This window comes from Natrix helvetica, assembly GCF_964273705.1.
Source record: "Natrix helvetica genome assembly, chromosome: 1".
Lineage (NCBI taxonomy): Eukaryota > Metazoa > Chordata > Lepidosauria > Squamata > Natricidae > Natrix > Natrix helvetica.
The window spans coordinates 311,621,943-311,645,219 of NC_138548.1; the positions used below are offsets into that span (position 1 = coordinate 311,621,943).

At 38.7% G+C, this 23,277-nt stretch overlaps 1 protein-coding gene across 3 annotated transcripts in view; it reads left to right on the forward strand.

The window, feature by feature from the left end:
• Positions 1-23,277, forward strand: part of COL7A1 (collagen type VII alpha 1 chain) — a 152,750-nt gene that overhangs the window by 20,509 nt on the left and 108,964 nt on the right. Inside the window, exons 10-29 of one of the 3 annotated variants that reach the window (XM_081938128.1) lie at positions 845-994; positions 2,885-3,004; positions 4,368-4,514; positions 5,060-5,170; positions 6,088-6,237; positions 6,349-6,477; positions 7,622-7,768; positions 8,085-8,210; positions 10,151-10,297; positions 10,849-10,974; positions 14,938-15,081; positions 15,199-15,324; positions 16,481-16,627; positions 17,556-17,678; positions 17,792-17,938; positions 19,694-19,813; positions 20,665-20,811; positions 21,511-21,644; positions 22,540-22,666; positions 22,908-23,051. In XM_081938128.1, the coding sequence (XP_081794254.1) occupies positions 845-994; positions 2,885-3,004; positions 4,368-4,514; positions 5,060-5,170; positions 6,088-6,237; positions 6,349-6,477; positions 7,622-7,768; positions 8,085-8,210; positions 10,151-10,297; positions 10,849-10,974; positions 14,938-15,081; positions 15,199-15,324; positions 16,481-16,627; positions 17,556-17,678; positions 17,792-17,938; positions 19,694-19,813; positions 20,665-20,811; positions 21,511-21,644; positions 22,540-22,666; positions 22,908-23,051 (2,712 nt within the window). The remainder of the gene's footprint in view (positions 1-844; positions 995-2,884; positions 3,005-4,367; positions 4,515-5,059; positions 5,171-6,087; positions 6,238-6,348; positions 6,478-7,621; positions 7,769-8,084; positions 8,211-10,150; positions 10,298-10,848; positions 10,975-14,937; positions 15,082-15,198; positions 15,325-16,480; positions 16,628-17,555; positions 17,679-17,791; positions 17,939-19,693; positions 19,814-20,664; positions 20,812-21,510; positions 21,645-22,539; positions 22,667-22,907; positions 23,052-23,277) is intronic. The other 2 variants (XM_081938129.1, XM_081938130.1) reach the window with 2 other exon arrangements.

Genomic DNA, 23,277 nt, shown 5'->3' on the forward strand with positions numbered 1-23,277 from the left:
GTCCGAACAAATTGATTTGGGAAGAGGATAATTTTATGTCCAGCCCCAACTGCTCCCGAACATCACTGTCATTACCAAATTATCAGAATTTAGGGTTTCCTGGCCAAGAAAGTCCAGCTCTGGGAAGTGGACCTGACTGGAATATTTACCTGCGACTTGTTCTGATGTGCTTGTCAGAAGCTGCACCTGGAGCTGCCTCACCCCAGCCTGCAGCCATGCTGGTGCTTATAGCCTGGCAACTCTCCCAGTGCCTCACCCAGTGTCTGGCCACACCCGCTGCCAAGGGAATTTATCTGCCTAGCAGAGAATTTTGGCCCTGTGGGCACCAAAATGAAAGTTGATGAGATCACCACCAACTGTTGCTTTTGCTTGCTGCTTTGCTTGGTGTGATTCAATCAGAAAGAAAGCCTGTGTCAGAAACAAAGTTATTTGCCATTGCCTTTTCCTGGGGCTGAGAGTAACTGACCCAAGGTCACTCTGAGGCTGGCCTAGAACTCCCAGTCTCCCAGTGACTTGGTTTCTAACTTGATGCTTTAACCACTGCAGGTACTCTCAACTTGCATTTCCTAGAATGCTGGAAAACCTGTGGAAGATGCCAGGTTGGGAAGACTTGTTTTAAAAGGAAACAACCCTCATTTATCAATATTTTGTTTTCCTGAATTAGACAAATAGTTCAGTCTTCAATTCTTAATGTTAAGAAATCAAGAATGAAGAATAAGATAGGAATTTGAGCTGTAATTTTGTGGACATTCTTAAAGAAGTAGCACAATCCAGTGATCCTTTATGTTTTTCATCACTTTTTAAAGTACATTTCTAAAATTATATTTATTTTTCCTCCTAAAAGGTGAAGCTGAAGCTGAAGAAGTGAATCTTGATGCCAGTTCTACTTCGTTCTTGCTCAGCAACCTTCGACCTAACACTGACTATGTGATAACATTGTACCCCATCTTCCCACATCATACAATAGTGCCTGCTGTAGTTCATAGCCGAACAAGTATGTGCCACCTAAATTAAGAAAGTAGTGCCTTGGTTTTTTTCATAGTTGGAAGGGACCTTGGAGGTCTTGTAGTCCAACCCCCAGTTCAGGCAGAAAACTCTATACCATTTCAGACAATCTCTTCTTAAAAACTTCCAGTGTTGAAAATATTCACAATTTCTGAAGGCAAGGTGTTCCACTGATTAATTATTCTAACTGTAAAGAAATGTTCCTGGATTTAGCTCTGATTAGCCTGGATAGGTGTTAACAGAGTGCAGGAGGGCACAAGGGTGCCATGAGCAGATAATACAAAGGGTGGGTGGGTTCCTGCCAGTTCTAACCTCTTCTTTAGAAGAGGTTCCACAAATCTACAGTGCCATTTAGAACCAGTTCCAGCTCCCTCCCCCCCACCCGTCCGCACCTCATCAAGATGAAGAGCGAGAGGAGGAATTCTGGGAGTTGAAGTCCACAAGTCTTAAAGCTGTCAAGCTTGAACACCCCTGGGGTTTTTTTTCTAAAGGGTTAGGGGTGCAAGAGTCTTGTAACTTGACAGCTTTAAGACTTGCACACTTCAATGCCAGAGTTCCTGAGTCAACATGACTGGAGGAGGAATTCTGGGAGTTGAAGTCCACAAGTCTTAAAGCTGTCAAGTTTGAACACCCCTGGGGGGTTTTTTCCTAAAGGGTTAGGGGTGCAAGGGTCTTGTAACTTGACAGCTTTAAGACTTGCGTCCTTCAAATGCCAGAGTTTCTGAGCCAACATTTTGGTTGCTAAGCAAGAGCGTTGTTAAGTGAGTTTCACCATATTTTACAAGTTGGTCACGCCCACCCAGTCACATGGCTGGCAAGCCACTCCCACCCAGTCACATAGCTGGCAAGCCACTCCCACCAGGTCACATGACTGGCAAGCCACTCCCACAAAACAGGCCACACCTACAGAAGAGGTTCTAAAAAAATTTGAAACCCACCACTGGTGGGTGGGTGCCACAGCAAGCACTAGGGAGTGCGGCTGGGCGGGTGCATACCATGAGCAAGCACTACGGAGTGTGGATGTGTGGGCAGCTGTCGTGCAGACATTATGTAGTGCTGATGGATGAGTACTGTGGGCAAAAGTGATGGAGCATAGGCAGATGGGTACCATGGATGGCCAGTACATAATGCAGACTGGCAGTGCCACAGGCAGACACTACAGAGCACAGGTGGACAGGCAGGCGAAAAAGTGACAGTGGGAAAGACTTGTAGAAATGACTTGCAACCTCCTGCCTACTTTTCCATTGACTTTGCTTGTGGGAAGCAAGCAGGGAAGGTCACAAATGGCCTTCATGCAACTGAGCGACACTTCAACTGTTTGCAAGCCAGTTGCCAAGTGCCTGAATCACGATCCTGTCACCATTGGGACATTGCAACAGCCTCAACTTCGATGACTCTTCATAAGTCCCTTGTATTCAGCACCATCATAACTTTAATCACTGAACAAGCAGCTGTAACCCAAGGACTACCTATAATTTGATGTGTTTGTTAAATCCAGCCCTGATTAGGCACCTAAGGAACTATAGGCGTCCCAGTGTTTATTTTATACATGAAGTAGGCTTTGAGAAATGTGAGGTGCCAGGATTGGAACTTTTTCATCTTTATCTGGAACTATTTTAGTAGTTTTTATAATCCAGTATAAAGATATTGATTGTGGGTATTATTGACTAGCACAGCCATAAAAAATATCCATAGCTTCAGAACTTAAGTAGGGAAATCATCCCTTTGCCTTTCATAAACTTGAAGTATAATTGCTTAAATACGTCAATTCGGTGAGAAAATACAGCTCACGTAGATTTCGGTTCTAGGATTATTGATAATTATATAGTTGAAACATCCTTCTTCTCATCTTGATTGATTTTTCCCTCTTTACCTTTAGTGAATTTGGCAGGAGTGCAACAACTAAGTTCCCAGAACATCTCCTCCCAAGGGATGCTGGTGATGTGGAGGGGTGCGAGTGGAGTTACTGCATACCGCGTTACCTGGGAACTCCTCTCAGGTAACTGCTGCTCTTTGATGTTATATAATATTCGCCTCAGATACCAAGTAAGACCCTGTTCTCCATTCAGACACTGAATGAAAATTCAGCATTAATTACACTATCCACTGCACAGATAGGAAATGATTTTCAAGATATCAAAACTTCCATTCTGAATAATAAGTGAGACTGTTTTTTACTAATTGTTACAATGAAAAAACAATAATGGAACTTGGAGCATTTAATGGCAAATATAAATCCTGTAGACTTGAACAAGGCCTGAAAATAACTTGACAGGCTCTAAGTAGCATTATAATACTACACAAACAGGTATATATTACACACAAATACAGACATAGATAGGCACAAACAATATGAAGTAATAGTTTCTTTTTAAAATATGTATTTAGCATTATATTCATAATATTTAATAATATTAAAACAGATGTACACACCTACGCTCTTTCTCCATATCTGATGAATCAATATATCTTCTAGAAGGGAGATAGTCCTGATATGCATGATTTTCCAATCTAAGTATACTTTTACAATAATTTCTAAATAGGCTGCTGTGTAATTAAGTTATAGGTTTGTCCAGAAATCATTATGTCAGGCTCCAAAATTCAAGCAGGACACACAGTTACTTCTGAGCAATTTCCTTTATTGCTCCTCATCTATAGACAGAAATCTTGCCAAATTAAAGCAACATTGCATCATTGTACACTGAGAACTTCTAGGGAAGAGTTATCTTTCTCCCAGCCAAACAATGTAAATTTTGCTGTCTCTTGGTCCAGTGGAATGTAGCCCCTCCCTCCTAGGAATCCAGCCTACATTCCACCACACTATAGCTTTGTAATTTTTGGTTAATGTATTTAGCCTTTTAATGTGCAAGCTTATTTACATGCATTTGGAAAGTCCAATAAGGAACTGATTATGAATCTTGGATGGAGTGATGACACCTGTCCACAATTCAAAACTTGGAAGTGGTGGACTTGCACGCTTAAAAGTTTCGATAAACTGCCCAAACCTGTGATTTTTTTTTCTTTTTGTAAGAAATTTAATAATTAACTATGTTGTTTCTTATTTAGAATACTCCCATGTTAATACAATTAGTTTTCCAGTTAATTAATAGATTAAGTAGTTAGGAGTAGCATTAAAAGTTCACTATATCCAAAAAGACATTGTATGGTGGCAATGGCAATATCACTTCCAGCGATATGATGAGAAGCGAAGAATTATCTCTTGCTGAATGTGATAGGAAAGTAAAAAAAAAGGTAGACTTCTCACTTCACCATGTGGCCATGCAGTTTACAGATGCATGTTCCAAATGGATAATGGATAATAGCTTTCTTGCATTTTTGCTTTGTATTTTGCAATTTCTTAGGTCAGGGTCGTCAAACAGCTGATGTGGATGCTAGCAAGAATTCCCATTTGTTAACAGGACTGCAGCCTAACACTGATTACCTAGTATCTGTTGCTCCACTCTATGGACAGCTAGAAGGTCCAAAGGCCTCCATTAGGAGGAGAACAGGTAAGTCCACTTGCTGATGATTGTTTTTGTTATTATTATTAATGGTACTACAGTACTACTTCTGCTGCTGTTACAATAACTACCACTTCAGGTAAAATATGCCCTATGGAATAATTGTTAGCATTCCATTCATAAGCTAGTTTGTAGCATAACATATTAAATATTAAGATATGGAACATGAAAATTGATTTAGGGAAGTATTCAGATTCAAGTTTAAAGATGGTATACCGTTTACTATGTATTCAAAAGAAGGAGAAAAAATGCAACTGATATTATATGGTAATTGTAGTTGGAACAAAGAGATGTCTAGGTATGTTCATATATGGATGTTATTTATGTAGTCCAGTTAAAAGTCCATCTTTACAAAAAGTTCTGCGCCTTCCTATAATAGTGAATTTGGATATGGATTGTTACTTGTTTTTCTTCTTTCAATAAATTTGTCCCATAGTTATTAAGGCTTTGATCTAAAGATTGTAATAACTGAGAGGCTATTATAGCTTTTCCTGATCATTCACAACTTTACTATTTATTTTTGTTGTTCTTAGAAATAGCCCAGATTCTTAGAACTATTGCTGTTGACCCAACATCAATTAAGCTTGCCTGGAATATCATCCCTAATGCTCAGGGGTATCGTCTGGAGTGGAGAAAAGCAACAGGTAGGCTGGCTACATTTGTGCAATGAGTGATAGAGAAGTTATATGGAGATTGTGTAATTGGGTTTGGGTATTTTAATTGGGATGTTTTAGGGCTTTTATACTATATTTATTTCTTTGTACAGTCTCACCTCCTCCACTCAAATGCTCAAGTATTTAATTGTTTGTATATTATTTATATTATTATTTATGTATTTTATCTGTGTTTCATTGACTGTACACCGCCCCGAGTCCCTTTTTGGGAGAGGGGGCGGTTTATAAATCCAAATAAATAAATAAATAAATAAATAAATAAATAAATAAATAAATTGTGGACACCTACAAATGTGGTGGGGTGAATCTGTTCCTTTCCCAGTCAGTTTCAAATATTTCTAGGATATCCTTTCGGAGAAGTTTCTATGCAGCATACAGTTTTCCTTTTCCTTTAAGGTAAGTTTTAGAATAAGCTTCTCTAATCTGGTATCCTCCAGCATGTCCCATTATAATTCCATGACTTATCTAAGAAAACCAGAGGTGTTGAGAATGTTGGCTTAAAGAGAATGGTTGTTGCAGAATTTGATGGAATTCGGTGACAAGGGTCTTGGTGGTAAATGAGGCTAAAGAGACTGAGTTAGACTATTTTTGTTCTATATTATTCCTATATATTTCATGTTCATGGTTTGTTATGTTTCATTTTGGTGCTAAATGTTAAAAAAATTAATTGAATGTTTCTGTTTCCCTCTCAAAATATATATCATAATGCCTTTTGATATATTGGGGAGAATGAACTATGATTATGCCTTAATGTGGAAGAGAATTGAAAGTTAGGCAATGACTTAGTTCTAGTATTTATGTCAGACTAGAGAGACATAGGGATAATACCTATTTGTTTTCAAATTCATAAAGATCAATGCTAATTTCTATCTTATATTGATTTCAAGGAGCAGATTCTCCCAAGACTGTCTCTCTTCCCACCAATGAGAACAGCTACACTCTGAGTGGCCTGCAGCCCAGCACGGAATATCATATCACCCTCTACACTTTGTATGATGGAAAAGAAGTAGCAACCCCAGTTACTATCTCAGAGACAGGTGAGTAAGAGGAAACTCACACTCCCTTTAATTCATCTAGTCACATTCCTGGCTGAGGCTTTTTGTTCTCATATCGTCTTTGCTGAATGAAAGTTAACATTTGTCTTTTAGGGGTGGCACCTTCAGTGGGCACTGTCTCCAACTTGAGGATCATCGAGACCATAGGAAACAGAGTCCGGCTATCATGGCTAGGAGTCCAAGGAGCCACAGGATATAAGATCGTAGTACGCAATATGCAAGGTGAGCACACAGGAGCAGTTGGTTGATAGGAATGGCTTGATAGTGGCGGCTTGCTGAAAATCCAGAAGTATCCATTGAGAAGAGAAGATGGAAGAGCAGAAGTGTACTAAAAGGAGAAGAAGAGTCTTTCCAGGCAATAAACAGAGTATAGTCTGGAGCATCTGGTCCCTCTTCGACATCCGTCTTTTTTCTGCTTTTCTGGGTTGAAGAGCATGTTCTGAAGGGAGATTTTCTTGCAAGTTACAGAATCTTGATAAAACATCACCTCTGATCACCTAAGTAGTGCTTCTCAAACTTTTTCCTTTATTAGTCAAAACCACTTATCAAAAAGCCCTTTTTATCCAATGTAAATAAAATATTTTAAGTGAATTTAAATGTCCCTCTTGTGATTAGATAAGGACGTGGTGGTTCAGTGGTTGCTGAGCTTGTTGATCAGAAGGTTGGCAGTTCAGCAGTTTGAATCCCTAGCACCGCATAGGGGTGAGCTCCCATTACTTGTCCCAGCTTCTGCCAACCTAGCAGTTCGAAAGCATGTAAAAAATGCAAGTGGGGGGGGGGGAGGTAATAGCGTTCTGTGTGCCTTCAGGGTTTAGTCATGCCAGCCACATGACCACAGAGACGTCTTCAGACAGCACTAGCTCTTTGGCTTAGAAACAGAGATGAGCACTGCCCCCTAGAGTCAGGAATGACTAGAATGACTAGGAACCTTTACCTTTACTTCATTATGATTAGATAATGGGTTCATGCGTTACCTAAAGAAAAACCCACTTTTACCAATTTTTGGTATTTTACTCAGGTTTGGGAACCTCTGATTTAATAATGACGTTCTAAGGAACATTGATGCAAGCACGCTCAAAACTTGTTCAGGTTGAGAGCATAGAATTTAGAATAGAACAGAACAGACTAGAATAGGTCACTTTAAAGATACACTAATCAGTATACGTTAAAATGAAATTTCATTGCATTCAGCTCTTAAAGGATAACTATTGGTGATGCTACCTGGGGAATAATGGAAGTAGGAACAACACAGAGATGATTTACACCTAAGTAAGAAGAGTGTAACAAAAAAATTCTGAAACAGGCTTTGAATTAGAAAGCCTCAGTTATGAGTTCATGTTCACAACTATTATGGTTTCTGCTGTAGATGGCACTGAGAGGGTTCGACATATCCCAGGATCCCAGACCACAGAGGACTTAGTTGATTTGACAGAGAATGTCTCCTATGTGGTTCGTGTGTCAGCTCTTATTGGCAACCGTGAGGGTAATTCCGTTCCTCTCAACATCCAAATCCGTAAGTATGTTAACCCTGTCTCTATGCTCCAATGCCTCTTTTGCTGCCTTGTTCCGCACACGGAATCACTTTTGGAATTATTCATCTTCTGATATTCTAATGAGAATATTTTTGTCCTCAGATAATCTATTTACACTAACACTATAGGGGAGAAAAATAAGAAGGCGTTGTTATTACAATTATTTGGGTGGGTATGTTAAAAAAGGACCATAGGTTTGTCTCTTTGTTTCAAGAATTTACTCAACTGTTCTCCCTATAAGGCCAAGCCATCTATTACATTCTTCCAGTAATCCTATTTTCTGTCCATCTGTGGCAGGACCGCCATTAGTGGGCAGTGTATCAAATCTGCGCATGGTGCCAGTGGGACTGGGTCGCATTCGGCTGCTGTGGACTCCTGTTCCCAGGGCTACAGCTTATAAACTGGTGATTGTCAACACTCAGGGTAAGGACCTTTTGCATGCCTAGATAATTCTGATGCAAGAGGATTCAAGTGCTACAAAGCAGAAAAGGATCTAGTGAAGAAAAAAGGGGGAGATCTCGTTTTTCAAGTTATAGGTGGGAATGTAGAAGAGTCTGTCTTCTATCTGTCTGTTTATCTTCCTCCCTCCCTCTTTCATATCCTGCTTTATTCTGTATCACTCAAGGACGCATACATAAATGCTCCCTTCCCCACCCCAACAGTAACTCTGTGAGACAGTCTGAATTAAACAGAGTAATTGGCCTCAAGAAGAAAGGCTGATAAAAGGAATTTGAAACGAGGAGTCACTTGGTGAAGAAGCAAAATGAGAGAAAACAGCAAAGTTAATTGGAGTTCTTTAAGGCCTAAGACGGGTGATAAACTCTATTTCATTGAGGGCCCCATCAGGGTTCTGTTTGACCTCATGGAACTGGGTGGGCATGACCAAGGTTGACATCACTCATGTCGGGGACGCCTGTGGGGGCCTGAGTGCTCTGCCAGCAAAAACGAAGCTCACTAGGATTACCTGCAGCCCTCCTGAGCTCTGTTTTCGCTGGCAGAGGCACCGTGGGCCGGTCCTTCACTGTTTCCAGATCTGCCCCTTGGGCAGTGAGTTTGACATCCCTGGTCTGAGAGGAGAGAGGGGGAAATGATGTCAAACTTTAGCTGAGTGATTACTGGGTGTAGCTTTCATCCAATAAGGAATGGCAAAAATGGCATTAGTGACCATGATTTCTGAAGTTGTGAAAACAATGCTTACTGTTTAAGTGTTACCATTAATTATACTGTAGTTATTTGTGGTTTCATACCAGCAGTAGAGTGGTGGGTTCCTACCGGTTTGGACCGGTTCAGCCGAACCGGTAGTGGCTTGGCAACCTGGGTTGCTAGAACTGGCAGCGACCCAGGCCTGCCAGGCCCCTGAACCAGTTCTCCAGGCAGCAGCGCCATCTTGTTTTTTGCTTCTGCGCATGTGCAGAACAATTTTATTGCCCTGTGCATGCACGCGCAGCACACATCAAGCGCATGCGAGGCACCCATGAGCAAACCAGCAGTTGTGACTGCCAGAACCCACCCCTGAAGCAGTAGTTATATTTAGCTTGTATATAACTGTATATATATATCTGTTATTTAATTAACAGAGCCTCAATGGTCAGGCTTGCACTTAACACTAAGCCGCAGTATGATTTTGTTCCTTTGTTTTGGGCTTTGCCATAACAAGCCACTGGTTTTTTGTTTTTTTTGGTATAAAATATCTTGGTTTCCCATTATGTAAAAAAGCACAACTTCTGAAAACCTTGATACTAAGTAACTCTCATAATTTATATATTTATCCAATAAGCAAATGCAATGTGTCTCTCCATTTCCTAGTCCTGTAACAGAATTCTGCGGAATGAATGTGTGTTTGCAGTCATTTGAGAAAAAAAGAGCAATGTCTATGGAGATTCTCAGTCATCCAGGTCATGGTTGTCCCAGTGGTGCTTTTTCATATGGCAACTGGACTTTGCAACCCTAAACATTTATGAATTGGGGAGAAAATGGCCTGAGGTTTAATGGACAATGGGGTGGAGAGAAACAGGGATGAACTGGAAGTCCGAAGTGAAAATGGTGGGAAATAGTAAAAGTTCTTCAGGGACACACATACACACCACTTATTTTCTTACTTGATTTATATAGCCTTGCATCTCACATTTGTGGGCGCCTTGTAATTAAAACAAACAATAGCAAAAACCCAAAGATAAAAATATGGTAACAATATAATAAAATTCAAAGAAACGTAATATGAAAGATCTGAAGATGAGCGTGTGACCCAGGATTGAAAAATAATGTTTTTGTTTGACTTACACCGAGAGATGGGGTTGGTGTCCTAACTAAAGCTTCCCATATTACCATAGGGTTGATTCTGCATCCTTTCCATCTTGTTTCAGATCGTTCAGAGGAAACAAGAAGAATTCTCGGAGACCGGAATTTCTTTGAGTTGCAAGATCTGAAGGAGGGTGTCACATACTTAGTACAAATAACAACACAGTTGGGCACCCAAGAAAGCACTCCTGCCACCCTTACTTTCCAAGTTGGTGCGTTCTCTTTTGAAGCCGGAACTGCCTCCACAACTGTATTGTGCCTTTTTTTTATAAAAAAAAAAACCTGTTCAGTACAACACAGTCATTATGGCTGGTAAAGGCCTAGCAGTAAATCTTAATCAAGATTTAATGCAGCAGTAACAAGGCAGGAAAGTTACGTGCTCCTTCTGATGTCTTTTAAAACTTAGGTTGCTTCAAATCTGGGCTTCTCATTAAATACTCAGAATTGTGAAATACCAGTCTTTGGCACTTATTTCTATCCTTGCTCTACAGAAAGATCAGGATGGGAGAAGCAGATAAACACAACTGAGGACTTTAGATAAAGTAGGATCTTTCAGCCTCAGCTCCCCACCAAGGGCTGAAAAGAATGCCTCCTTCTCTAACAAGATGGTTGCACAGATTCTTGAGGAAATGTTCAAGAAAAACAGGAAGAACAACTCTAAACGCTATATGTGAAATAATTTGTGTTAAATAATGGTAACGCTTTTATTATTTTTCAATGGTTTATACTCACCATTCCGTCTTCTATACGCTTGACCTTGTAGAACGTTCATCTGTAGGCAGCATCAGCAACCTAGAGGCAGCTCCATCTGGGCCCAATCAATTGCGTGTTACCTGGAATCGGGTTCCTGGGGCCACGGGCTATAAAGTGACATGGCGATTGAGAGAGGGTGAGTTTTGACAAGTCATAAAATAAGGCACTCTGCTGAATTGTATATATTTGGATTTTATTCTACTTGAGTATTGAAGTGTGGGTGACAGCCTGATGTTGAGCCAATACATAGGTGGAAGAAAACAAAATGCAAATCCTAGATATTTGGATGCTTCCTATTAGAGAGCTTTTTGCCATCTTTATTCCTAACATTATTGTGCTGTTGTTCCAGCTTTTCCTCCTTAGTGGCTTTTTCTTGGAAAGAAAAAAAATATATGAAAGAAATTGGGATAAAACACTGAAAAGTAACAAATAGAAGATGTCCTTATCTCCATTTCATTCCATGACTAAAATAGGACTGTCTTGGTGAGAAAGGGCTTCTCTGAAAGTAGATTCTAATGCTACAAGGTTGTTTTTAATAAATACCAATTTGGTGGCAAGCAGGCCATGTGACTTTGAAGCAAATTGAAATATTCATAAAGCCCAGTCAAGCTTGGTTCTGAAACTTACAGCCTCCCTACTGGATCATTCTGAAAGTTGGATGTTTTCCCCCAGTGGAACATAATTTGACCTTAAGCTGTACTTCTGTAAGGACTTGAGTGAGAATTCCCTTCAAATTGATTTTGCATCAAGGCAGAATTTGACATTTGCCTATGAACTAAAAAATATTCTACTTGGGGTTTTTCTTTTTTTGGCTCTCTATTATAAGGTGACCAACCGTCCTCCTTTAGGGAGGACAGTCCTTCTTCTGTAAGTTTTGTCCTCCCTCGAAAAGTGTCCTCCTACATGTCCTCCTTTTCGATATTTGAAGACTAATCTGTTGCGCGTTATGTGATGTATTTGTATTTGACATTACAATTCGTCAAGGCTCGGTATAGTGCAGTATAAGATGCGATTATGAGACGCATGCGCTCCGCATGGGAGACCTTGAGAGAGAGCGTCGCGTGCAAGTGGCTTTGTTTACTTCTTACTGAAACACGACACGGCACATACACACGCAGTAGACTGAGAGTGAGATTGAATGTTGATACTCTAGCTGCAGCACTTGCCGTAAAATTCAATATGAAGGATATTTCTTGTTCAGATATTTTCAATATATTGTTAGAAGATGATATATTGACAAAAAATATTAATTCAATGGAAAAGTACTCATTTAAATAATAATTAACAGGCATGTAAGCATAATTACAATATAAAATGTTACAAATGTTTTTATTATGCATATATCATATTTTAGTGTATTATTGTTGCAATGAATAAAATATTTCTTTTATTTACGATATTTTTTCCCCAATTTATTTGTCCTCCTTTTCATTGTAAAAAAGTTGGTCACCTTACTCTATTAAAAACAAACAAAGAAAGAAACAGACCAGTTGCCATTGAGGCAAGTCAATGGACTCAAAAGATTAAGCCAATAAGCTTTTAAATCTTTGCCAAAACCAAATAATTTTAGAAGAGGAAACTCTAGTAATCTGATAAAATGCTAGAGCTTATCTGTGTCTCTGAGCAAGCTAATCTCTTTGCAGTTCAGAACTATTTAGGCAGTTAGTTGTCAGTTCTAAGCAAAAGGCTCTTCTTAACATTAAAATATTTTGTAAGCATTCTTAAGCACAGATTGGATTGTTGTCCCAATGCAAAACATGTTAAAACAAGATTAGTGACTTTCCCCTTTGAGAAAATTTTAATTATGTAACAGATTTTATACACATTTACACACGGTATATATTAATATTGTATCTAAGCCCATTTGAAAATAAGCCATGTCAACTCATATTTTAACTAAAATACTTTGAAAAATGTACCACTTGGAGATAAGCCAACCCTCAAAGTTTTCATATCTTTTTATTTGTCACAATTTTCCACGAGTGGCACAGCTGTTTAAAAATTTGAGAGCAGCTTATTTGCATATGGATTTAGGAATATATAGATAGTACCATAAATACTTACATATAAGCCAAATCCAATTTGGAGTTATTTTTCTTGGGTTAGTGTGTGTGCAAGTGTGTGTCTGTGTGTGTGTTCTAGAATGAGCAGGGATGCTCATTCATAGGATATGTCAACAACTTTTTAAAGCAGCTGTATCTTTTCCTTGGACAACATAGCTTCTCTCCATAGCTGTAGGCCACCCCAACGGAAGATGTTTTTGGTTTAAGGAGATACTAATAGGTGCTATATGCTCCAAAGCAATTTTTTCTGCTTCAATTTCAAAATACTACACAGCCTTAATATATACGTTTAAATATATATTTTATTTAATATGAATAATTACAAGAAAATAATAACATTTGTCTAGGAGAAACTTGCACTCTTATTAGAGAAGGCCAGCTCAATTTCAGCTTGCTATTTTTCTGAATGCCAAAATATCTGCTTTTCTTTCTTGCAGTGTGTGGCATATTTTAACATTTTCTCATTGTTTCTTAGAAGATTTAAAATTGAAAGATTTCATCAGTCCCCTTCGTCCTCCTTCTCCACACCCTGAGAAATTGCATCCAAGAAACTGAAATGATACATAGATAATTTTTGCTTCCTCTTTCGATCAGTTCTGCATAATTTGGGGAATTATAAAGTGCAGATAGAAAGTTCAGATAGAAAAATTAAATTGGATATTTTGTCCTCAAAGGTTAGTTATTCTCTAGCAATCTGTGAAATAAACTTTATTATAAAGAGGCAATAGCTTTTGTATTTTTGTACTATAGTTTTGAACTGTACACCTTCCATTGAAGTACAATGTAGTAGTTTATATTCAGAGTATGTAAAGAATATTCACTTCCCTGCCTTCTTGTTTCTACTGTAGTAACCAATGAAGAAATGACTTTGTGTCGATATAGTCTACCTAATTAATATGTTTGTATGAGATAAAGTAGTTAATATTTCATTTTCATTTTACATTTTGAGAATGAAGTTAACGTACTGATAAAACCAATAACAGAGCATTGAATCTCATGAACAAAATCTTCTAATATTGATTTCCTATTGTGTATAATCATAGCAGAAAAGAAATTAAAAGTTAGGCATCTGTATTTTATATCTTCTTGTGATCTGATTTTCATTATTGAATCTGTCAGGAATAAAATTAATTAGCTAACAGGAAACTCTGGGGACCGGAGTGTATTAGCTGTGATTTCATCTCTCAGATCAGGGAATGTATTATGTAATATACTATCCATCACTCTGTTGCTGGCCATGTGTTGATTCTTTTTTCTTTCCATTCTGCTTTTTTGTTTGCATTCCTTAAGACAACAGCATTCCCCTTCTTGTTTCACTTTATATGCACATTATATGCACATGGAACTCTTTGAGATGTTTCATCCATGAAATTTGCATCTTGCAAATTATATTGCATCATATTGCAAACATAATTATTTACATTTAGCTGGCCATAGAATATTTTTGTAGCATAGATAGACTATTGGTTAGATGTGAAAATCCTGGTTTCTTAGTTGCCAGATTTGAGTAAGCAGATACTCACAACAAGAATGCGCGTATTTTGGGTTTTTTTTTACAACTTTTGAATTTTTGAATTACAAGTTTGCTTTTGTCAAACATTTCAGTAAAATTTCCAGAAACAATCACGTTGCAGACATTTTCATTTCTGCAATAAGCATGTTTTTGTACTCCTACAAACTCAAATAAAGGAAGAAATGGGTTAGTAAAGTATGCATATTAGTTATATTATTTATTATATTCCACCTATACTTCAGAAGCTTAAGGCAGCATATGCTAGCTTACGTAAAACAATATTTTCTGTCACTTCTGCTAATCAAGGGATTTTAGTGCACATTTTGTGGGTACAAATTCTGATCAAAGAATGACAGTACAAATGCAAAAGGGTGATTGAGTTCCAGATTATTAGCCTGAAAGAAATGTATTGGCTGATTTGTACTCTCTGGTGGTTTTAACAAGTAAGAATTCATTGTTTTCTTCCTTGTGTGAGTAATCTGTTGCTTCTATCTGTTGCCTGAACTCACCTTTTCCCCTCCAGGTCAAGAGATCTCTCGAGTCCTGCCAGCTGATATAAACTCCTACACCATTGATGGTCTGAGGCCGGGAACTGTCTATTTCATTGAGGTTTCAGCCTTAGTTGGCAGCAGAGAAGGGAGCTCAGCTACCACCACAGTTACAACAGGTGAGACCAGTTGTAGTTGTGGATGAGACAATGCATAGCTCTCTGCCCCTTTTTGCTACACCTTGAGAATCCTATTACTAATCATTCTTTTTGTTGTTGTTGTTCTTTGCCTTGAAGGCTTTGATCCAGTGGGAACAGTCAGCAGCCTCAGAGTCCTTGAGTCTAGGGGAAATGTGGTACGCATCTCTTGGGTTGGTGTCCCAGGGGCTACAGCATATCGAGTGGTGTGGAGCCAGCGTAGTGGTAAGGAAGCTGCCGAAGTTTATTGATCTTCCATTTCTGGTTTCCTCACAATAATTGCAAGAAATTGTGAGCCTCTTGAACAAAATGTTTGTTGTTGTTGACATGTAGAGTGTCCTTATTTTCATAACCATTTATAGCCCCTGTGAGAGGTTATCCATTGGTGCAGCCTGATATATTATCAGCACACTGATGGTAGTTTTAATCTCAGTGATTGATTAAATGAAATATACAGTTAAAATGTTGTAAAATGAACTTGGGAATGTCGACAATTTGTTGCATAAATTCAAATCCAGAAGCACACACAGTTAACTGATTCAGCTGGATTCATTAACTACTTTATATACATAAGAATAGATGACTAAATGTACAATACCAACAGGTGCTTCTTCCAAGTAAACACAGGGCAGGAGAATTACAGGCAAACACAAACAGTTAGTTTCATTTCAGCAGACAAACCCAGACAGACTGCTAGTTTACGTCTCAGAGCAGCAGATTGCAAAGGTTTCTGTTTCAATTCTCTGCACGGACTCAGATCTGTTTGAGCTCCCATTGGCTGACTTAGTTGCTATGCCTATTCATTGGCTGACCTTGTTCCCATGTGTCTCCCAGTCATGAATATTTTAACAGAAGCAGGGAATGCTCAGGCAACTTTTTCAAAAATCTTGCAAACACATACTTTTAATATACATTAATTCATCAGTACAATGAATTAATTATTACATTATCACAACTATACAATTGAATTTAGATTGGGGGGGATTACAGTACAAACCACGGATTTGAAAAACTAATAACTGACATTACGGCTTTATTAACAAAATGAAGATTTAAGTAATTTTTTTTAATCCCTATAAATGTTAAAAGCAATCTGAAGCACACACACACACACACACAATGCCTATTACAGTGCAGTCTTAATTTGTGCATCTTAGTTCTAGGAGTGAAAAACAAAGCAGTCATTTAATCAAAAACACAGATGATTTTGAGACCGAAGTTGGAGAAGTTCTTGTTTGCTGAAAGGAAATGTAGAATTAGGGACAAGAGAGGCTTCTTCTTGCTGTGATCAAGCTCTATGCTTATTTTTGTGGGTTGGAATAACCTTGCATGGCTTTGGTCGTCTTTTTCACTAGCAAGGTCATATTCTCTTCTTTTAAAGGTGGACCTGAGAGCAGCAAACTGGTCTTGGGAAACATTAATTCCTTTGACTTAGAAAACCTGGAAGGAGGAGTCAGCTACACTGTAAAAGTCACAGCACTGATTGGGAATCGTGAAGGGAATCCCGTGTCTATTACTGTCACAACACGTAAGACTTATTCGTCCATATTTGTGTGTCAGATTCTAAAAATTATTTTTCTTACAACTATGAATAAAGAAGATTCTGCCTCTGGAATGTTTTAATTTAGTTATCTGTTAACACAGCATATATTAAAATTTCATTTTCATCTATCAATTGCTTCAAAGCTGGTATCTTAGCTTCCATCCATTTTTTTCATATCACCAGCTTTTCCCCAATTTTTAAAGTACAGTTCCCCCATGTCAAGTTAGCATTGGAAAAGAGTCAAATCATTTTATTGGACATTCCATTCCATAACTTTCCAACTGACGTAATTGTTTCCAGGCATACTAGAGTTTTAGTGTGTTTAGATCCTAATACTATCCATTTAACAAATGTTGAGATAGATAGACAGACAGACAGACAGACAGACAGACAGACAGACAGACAATTCCAAAGTTACCCAAATTGGAAAATTAACACCAATTGTTTGGCTTCCAGTATTTAATATTTGACACTATATAGTTCCAGATTCAGAAAACTAAATCCTCTCTCATGAATTGATAATTGTATTTACTGTAAAATTATCCTAAGAATCAAAGAACCTCATAGAAATTTGTCTAATGAAAGAATTTATTTTCTGAAAATATTTTCCAGATATTTGAAGATACATGATCTCATCCCATAATTGGTTATTCATGTGTTATTATTGATGCTATTCAGGAAGGCAATATTTCAGTGATTATTCATGAAGGATACAGTTATGTATCACTGAAAGTGAAAAAAAAAATATTTTTACGTCATACTTAAAGTGAAAGTTAAAAAAAGTTTATTTTTATCTCATACCAAAGGCATAAACCTCATCTATGTTTCATAAGAGGAGTATATTTTTCTCTTCGTTAAAGATCAGACTTCCTGGCTTCTTTTCCACTGTTAATCCTCATACCTTTCCTTTTAGCGGCAATCCCAATTCAACCGGTTGGAAACCTGCGTGTGACTGACTCCTCACAAACCAGCATTCGACTAGAATGGAGCCCAGCACGGGGGAGCACAGGCTATCGGCTCACCTGGCGCCCTGCAGGTGATCAACGCTTCCTATATATACCTTCCTATATATATTTTTCTATATATGCACCTCCTCTATCATTGCCACCCATTATCCAAGAAATTAACTAGCTCTTTTCCATGGGACAGGTGGGCCTGAGAGGAGTCAGCTGTTGCCAGCCCATATTAACACCTATGTCATTGAAGATCTGCAGCCAGGAGGGCGCTACGACATCCGCATCACAAGTCTGAGTGGCAACCGGGAGAGCGAAGCTGTGGCCATTGTTGCCACCACTGGTAACCTAACTCTCTGCTATCCAGCAATAGAAGTCTACGGCACAAAAGTTGCTAGAGTAGCCTCTAGTTAGATATGGAATGTAAATTTCACATCTAAGAAGAATTAAAGACCAAGCAGAGATAAACCAATCTTACCTGGTTGGTTTTCATCAATGGCCCCTGTTGGTCCCTACTTCTGGGGAAACCATTGTTGTGTTTTCTTGCAGCTAAGAGACCTGCTTTAGAGTTTTGTTGTTCTTTCATGCAGATTAGAGAAATTATATTTTTATCTGATATGTAATTGTAAGGGTCTTCTTTAATATCGCCAAAGATCAGTAGATATTTGGATCTCTCATCTTTCGTAATATGTAATTCCATTGGTTGTTGCAGCTCCATTTTTAAACTAAAAAATCCACCCGTTCAAAACAAATGTTAATAAACAGTTTTTAAATTGTCCTTTTTTAAAAAAGTTTAAACATCACACAAAGCTAAATGTATCACCTAAAACTGAATGGAAGCTTATATAAAAGCATAAGTAGCTTTTCTAGATATTAGACTAATATCTAGAAAAGCTACTTATGCTTTTATTTTATTTAAGCTTCCATTTAACCTTTTATTTAGGCTTCTATTTAACCTTTTGGAAGGAAAACTCCTAAATAAGGATGCTACACCAGAATGTTGCTATTAGCTGTTTCTTCCACACTTGTCTATAGAGCATATAAGGACGTAGTTCAAAAAGCAGAGTTTCAACAGTGAATATTTTATTTTCAACTTTAACAGTATAAATTATCTCTATTTTATTCCTTTGGTTTTTATGTATAGTATTACTTTTCTCTGTATAATATTCAAGTCGATGTGTCATAGACGATAACGCTAGTTTTGCACATAGTTGTATTATATACTGTAGTACTCATCTCTGGTATATAAATACTAAATCTGTAAAACGCTTATGCACCCTACCACAGCAATCTGCTTTAAGCATCAGAAATGGTATGAAATTGCATTTATGGTTAAAATATTGGCAGGGATGTACTCAACCTCACTAACATCAAGACAGGCCAATCTGCTTCAAAGTAAGTGACCTCTGCGTGCACAAAAGACCTCTAAAGGGCCAAAGAAGTAGATGAAGCAGAGTAGTAGGTAGAGGCAGCCCTTACAACCATTAGTTTACTGATATTTCAAAGTTACAATGGCACTGAAAAAACTGACTTGTAACCAGTTATCATAGTTAAGAGACACATAATGCATTGTAGCATCCCCTACAGTCATGTGATCAAAATTTGGTTGCATGGCAACTAGCATGCATTTATGATGGTTGTACTGTCTTGACTCATGCAATCACCATTTCCCAGCCAGATTCCAGTAAGCAAACTCAGTAGGGAAAGTCAGAGTTACTTAACAACCATGTGATTCACTTAACAACTGCACCAATTCGTTTAACAACCATGGCAAAAAAAGGTTGTAAAATCAGGTGCAACACTTAATAATTGCCATGCTTTGCCATGGAAATTCCTGTCCCAATTATATTTGTAAGTTAAGGACTAACTAAAAAATCCCAGGTTTTTTTTTCTTGGAGCAGCTATTATGGGGTGATTTGGGCCATTTACATTCAAATGAAATCATCCAATTAAATCTTGCAATGCTACAAGTGATCACAAGTGTGACATCTACTCTCTGTGATCGTCAGTGTGAGTTCCTATGAAGGAGCTTCTCTAGATTTTTCTTTCACTGTCAAGGACAAAACTACTTGTCCCATATTTACCTTTATTTTTTCAGCAGCTGTGGGCCGGGTGGCCAATTTACAGGTGACAGATACTCAAAAGGATTCTGTAACGTTGTCCTGGACTCCAGTTCCTGCGGCTTCTGGCTATCTTCTAACGTGGAAATCTCCAAGAGGTGGGTCCTATATTTGATGTACATCACACCTTTCCTCCAGGAGTTCAGTCATCAAGGAGCTCTGATTTCCCTTCACAACATTTTGTGGAGTAGTGGTCAAAATATTGGACTAGCAATGGGGAAACCCAGGTTTTAGTTTGCCCTCAGTAATGGAAGCTTGCAAGGTGACTTTACACTTGTCACTCTTTCTCAGCCTAATCTACCCTTATGAACTGTATGAGGGAAAAGATCTTATCTCATGCTTAGATATAGCAATACCAATAGCACTTAGTTTTATATACCACTTCACAATGCTTTACAGCCCTCTCTAAGCAGCTTACAGAGTAGCCCGCAACAGTTTTGATTCTCATTTTACTGACATCTGCAGGATGGAAGGCTGAGTCAACCTTGAGCTGGTGAGATTTCAACTGCTGAACTGCTGGTAGTCAACTGAAGTAGCCTGCAATACTGCACTCTAACCACAGCGCCAGCTTGGCTCTTAACCTTATGTGATATAAACACATATCCAATAAAATACTGGGGTTTTTTATTTATACGGTTTCTTCCACTTCCTCAATCCATTCAGACTCTAGGTATTAATACTGAATAAAGGATATTAATAAAATCATACAAAAATCCCTGATGCTAATGACTCCACAGTCAACCCCCAAAGATCCAGAAGTGTCAGATTTTTACCAGCTTCCAAAAGACCATGAGAATAGAAGCTCCCATAGCAGCAGTGCAATATTGCAGTATTGTGACCAGTTAATGAGCACACAAGCCAATATATTGTGAGAGACACTATCTGCATTATTAGCCCTGTGTAAAACTATCTGTGTTAATCCTCTTATCATGTCCCTCTTGTGTTTCAGGCGGAGAAGAGGCACAACGGACATTGCCTGCATCAGAAACATCCCACCGAGTATCTGGGTTGCATCTGGGGGAGCAATACACCTTTATGATTCGCCCACTCTTTGGGAGCATCTCCGGTGCTGAGGTTTCTGTTTCTGGCCAGACAGGTGAGGTTTTGCTTTATGGAGGAATGTCTTTATCCGGGTATCCATTCAAGAGGATGAATAACAAACTATGTGTGATCAACCAGGTGCTATAAATTACATATTTGCGTCAGAAGCTCAACCACAAGTAAATAATAACATTTGTTGAATGTCATCACAGCATGCTGTCATTTTGGCATCACTGTAGTTTGCTAGGACACCAGTGGGATTCTAGAGCCTCTTGCTTGCAAAATGCTGGTCAATTACTTTGATGGCAATGGCTTCCCTTAATAATTGGTGGGAGAAAAAGGTGATGTTCTATTTTTGAGAGGGAGTCCTGGGGTGTTTGTTTTTAACAATGATGATCCTCTTTATACCTTACATTTTGGATTTCCTGATTTGTATATTACTTAGCCTGTTTACAGAGAGATTATATGACACTGCTTTGGTTCAGTGTTGTTTGAGTAGATTTAGCTAGATCTTTCAGATTCATATGGCAAGCCGTTTGGAGCAAATGTTTTAAAATATTGCAATATTTAAAAATAAAATATAATTGATTTTAAAAGGTTTCGGTTGAGAATTACAAGCAGCTACATAGGAAGTTAAATCTCTTCAGTTATTATTTGCATATGGGGGTGGGGGGAGGGAAAATCTGATCTTTAGCTTATGTCTCCAATCCATTTGATGCCATTTTGACTCTTTCTGAAACATTCCACTCTGCAGTCTGTCCAGATGCCCAGCATGATGTCATTTTTCTTGTACATACAACTCGAGACAAGGCCTACAATGCAGAGGCTGTGCAGAGCTTCCTCTCCAACATTATATCCACTCTTCGTCCAGGCCCTGAAACTACCCGGGTAATCTACATCACCAAGATTTTGCAATGCTTCCTTCTTGTTTGATTCACATGCACAAAGACATTGGGAGTTATTTTAATTGGGTGAAGTGAACCCACTTATAACCTTGTTGATTTTTCATTCTATCATTGCAAATCTATAGTTTGTCAGAAAGGTGACAAAAGATAAAATTTGATAGCAATAGCACTTAGACTTATATACCACTTCATGGTGCTTCACAGCCCTCTCTAAGAGATTTACAGAGTCAGCCTATTGCCACCAACAATTTGGGTTCTCAGAAGGATGGGAGGCTGAGTCAACCTTGAGCCTGGTGAGATCTGATCTGCCAAACTGCTGGCAGCCGGTGATCAGCAGAAGTAGCCTGCAGTACTTCACTCTAACCATTGAGTCACTGCACCATAAAGATATATTCTGCAACCTCCATGTGGCGGTGTTTTATTTGGCCATCCAAATAGCTGTGAATCAAAACTTTGACCCTGCAGGGATATGACAGGGGTGGGATTCAGTCCTGCAATGAAGTGTTGGGGTTCAGAGAGAAAAGAGAGATAAATACTGAGCAATTACCAAAAAGATACTTGAGTTCTGAGAAGGTAGTAAGCGTAGGAAAGAAACTCAAAACAGCACCACCTTCATGGTAATAGTATAACTGGAAATAGATTGGGGGGTTTGGTGGGCTTTCACATTTCTGGTGCAGTAGCCTAATTGCATTAAAATACATTCCAAGGTTGCTAGCAACTCTTGCTTCCTAATCTTACCTGTCTTAGAAGGCTGAGAAGTAAATGGATATCACTCCTGGTTTCTCTCTGCTCCTAAGATGGGGAAATTGGCTGCATGCTACTTCATCTTTAGATTCTGCTTTTTATCATGTTTCTTTTTTCTTTTCTGCCTACTCCAGGTGGGCATTGCAATGTACAGCTATCGAGGCCTCCATTTACTCCTGCTTAATCGTTCCAATGATTTAGCAAGTGTCCTGCAACACATTCGCTCATTGCGCTATGAGGAGCGTAGTGGCAATGCCATAGGTAAGGGGTCGCCCATTCCTTTGATTCAAGGAACAGGGAGGGCGTTGTTAGTTCCTTGTTCAAACTCAGCAGGAAGAGAAAGAAGCAATCGTGTTTCTTTTGAAATTCTACCTGTGACCATGATGTCAAAATTCACAGGACTTGCTAATGAAAACATGAAATGAGCAATGTATCACTAGTGCTCTTACTATGGTGTGTGTGTCTCTCTGGATGCATATCTGTCGTTACTTTTTCTATGAAGGAGCAGGCATTAATTTTGTGAAGAGCTACATGCTGAGCCCAACTGCAGGGCGAAGGTCTGGCGTCCCAGGAACGTTAGTGATATTGGCAGACGAGTCATCCAGTGATGAGGCCACTGGGCCGGCCAGGGAAATCAAAGCTGCCGGTAGGTCACCTGTCCTTCATGTCTGGAATGCAGCAAACACAAGAGAAGCATTTTTTGTAGCTGCTGCTCTCTAATAAGAATCTTCCTGTAGTTTTCTTCCAAACATCTCTTTATCTTTCTTTTTAACATTAAGAGGTAAATTACTGGCCTATTTATTCCCAGTCAACGTACCCTGACAAAGCCTTTCTCCTTTCAGCTTGGGCCGGACAACAAAAATTTTCAAGGC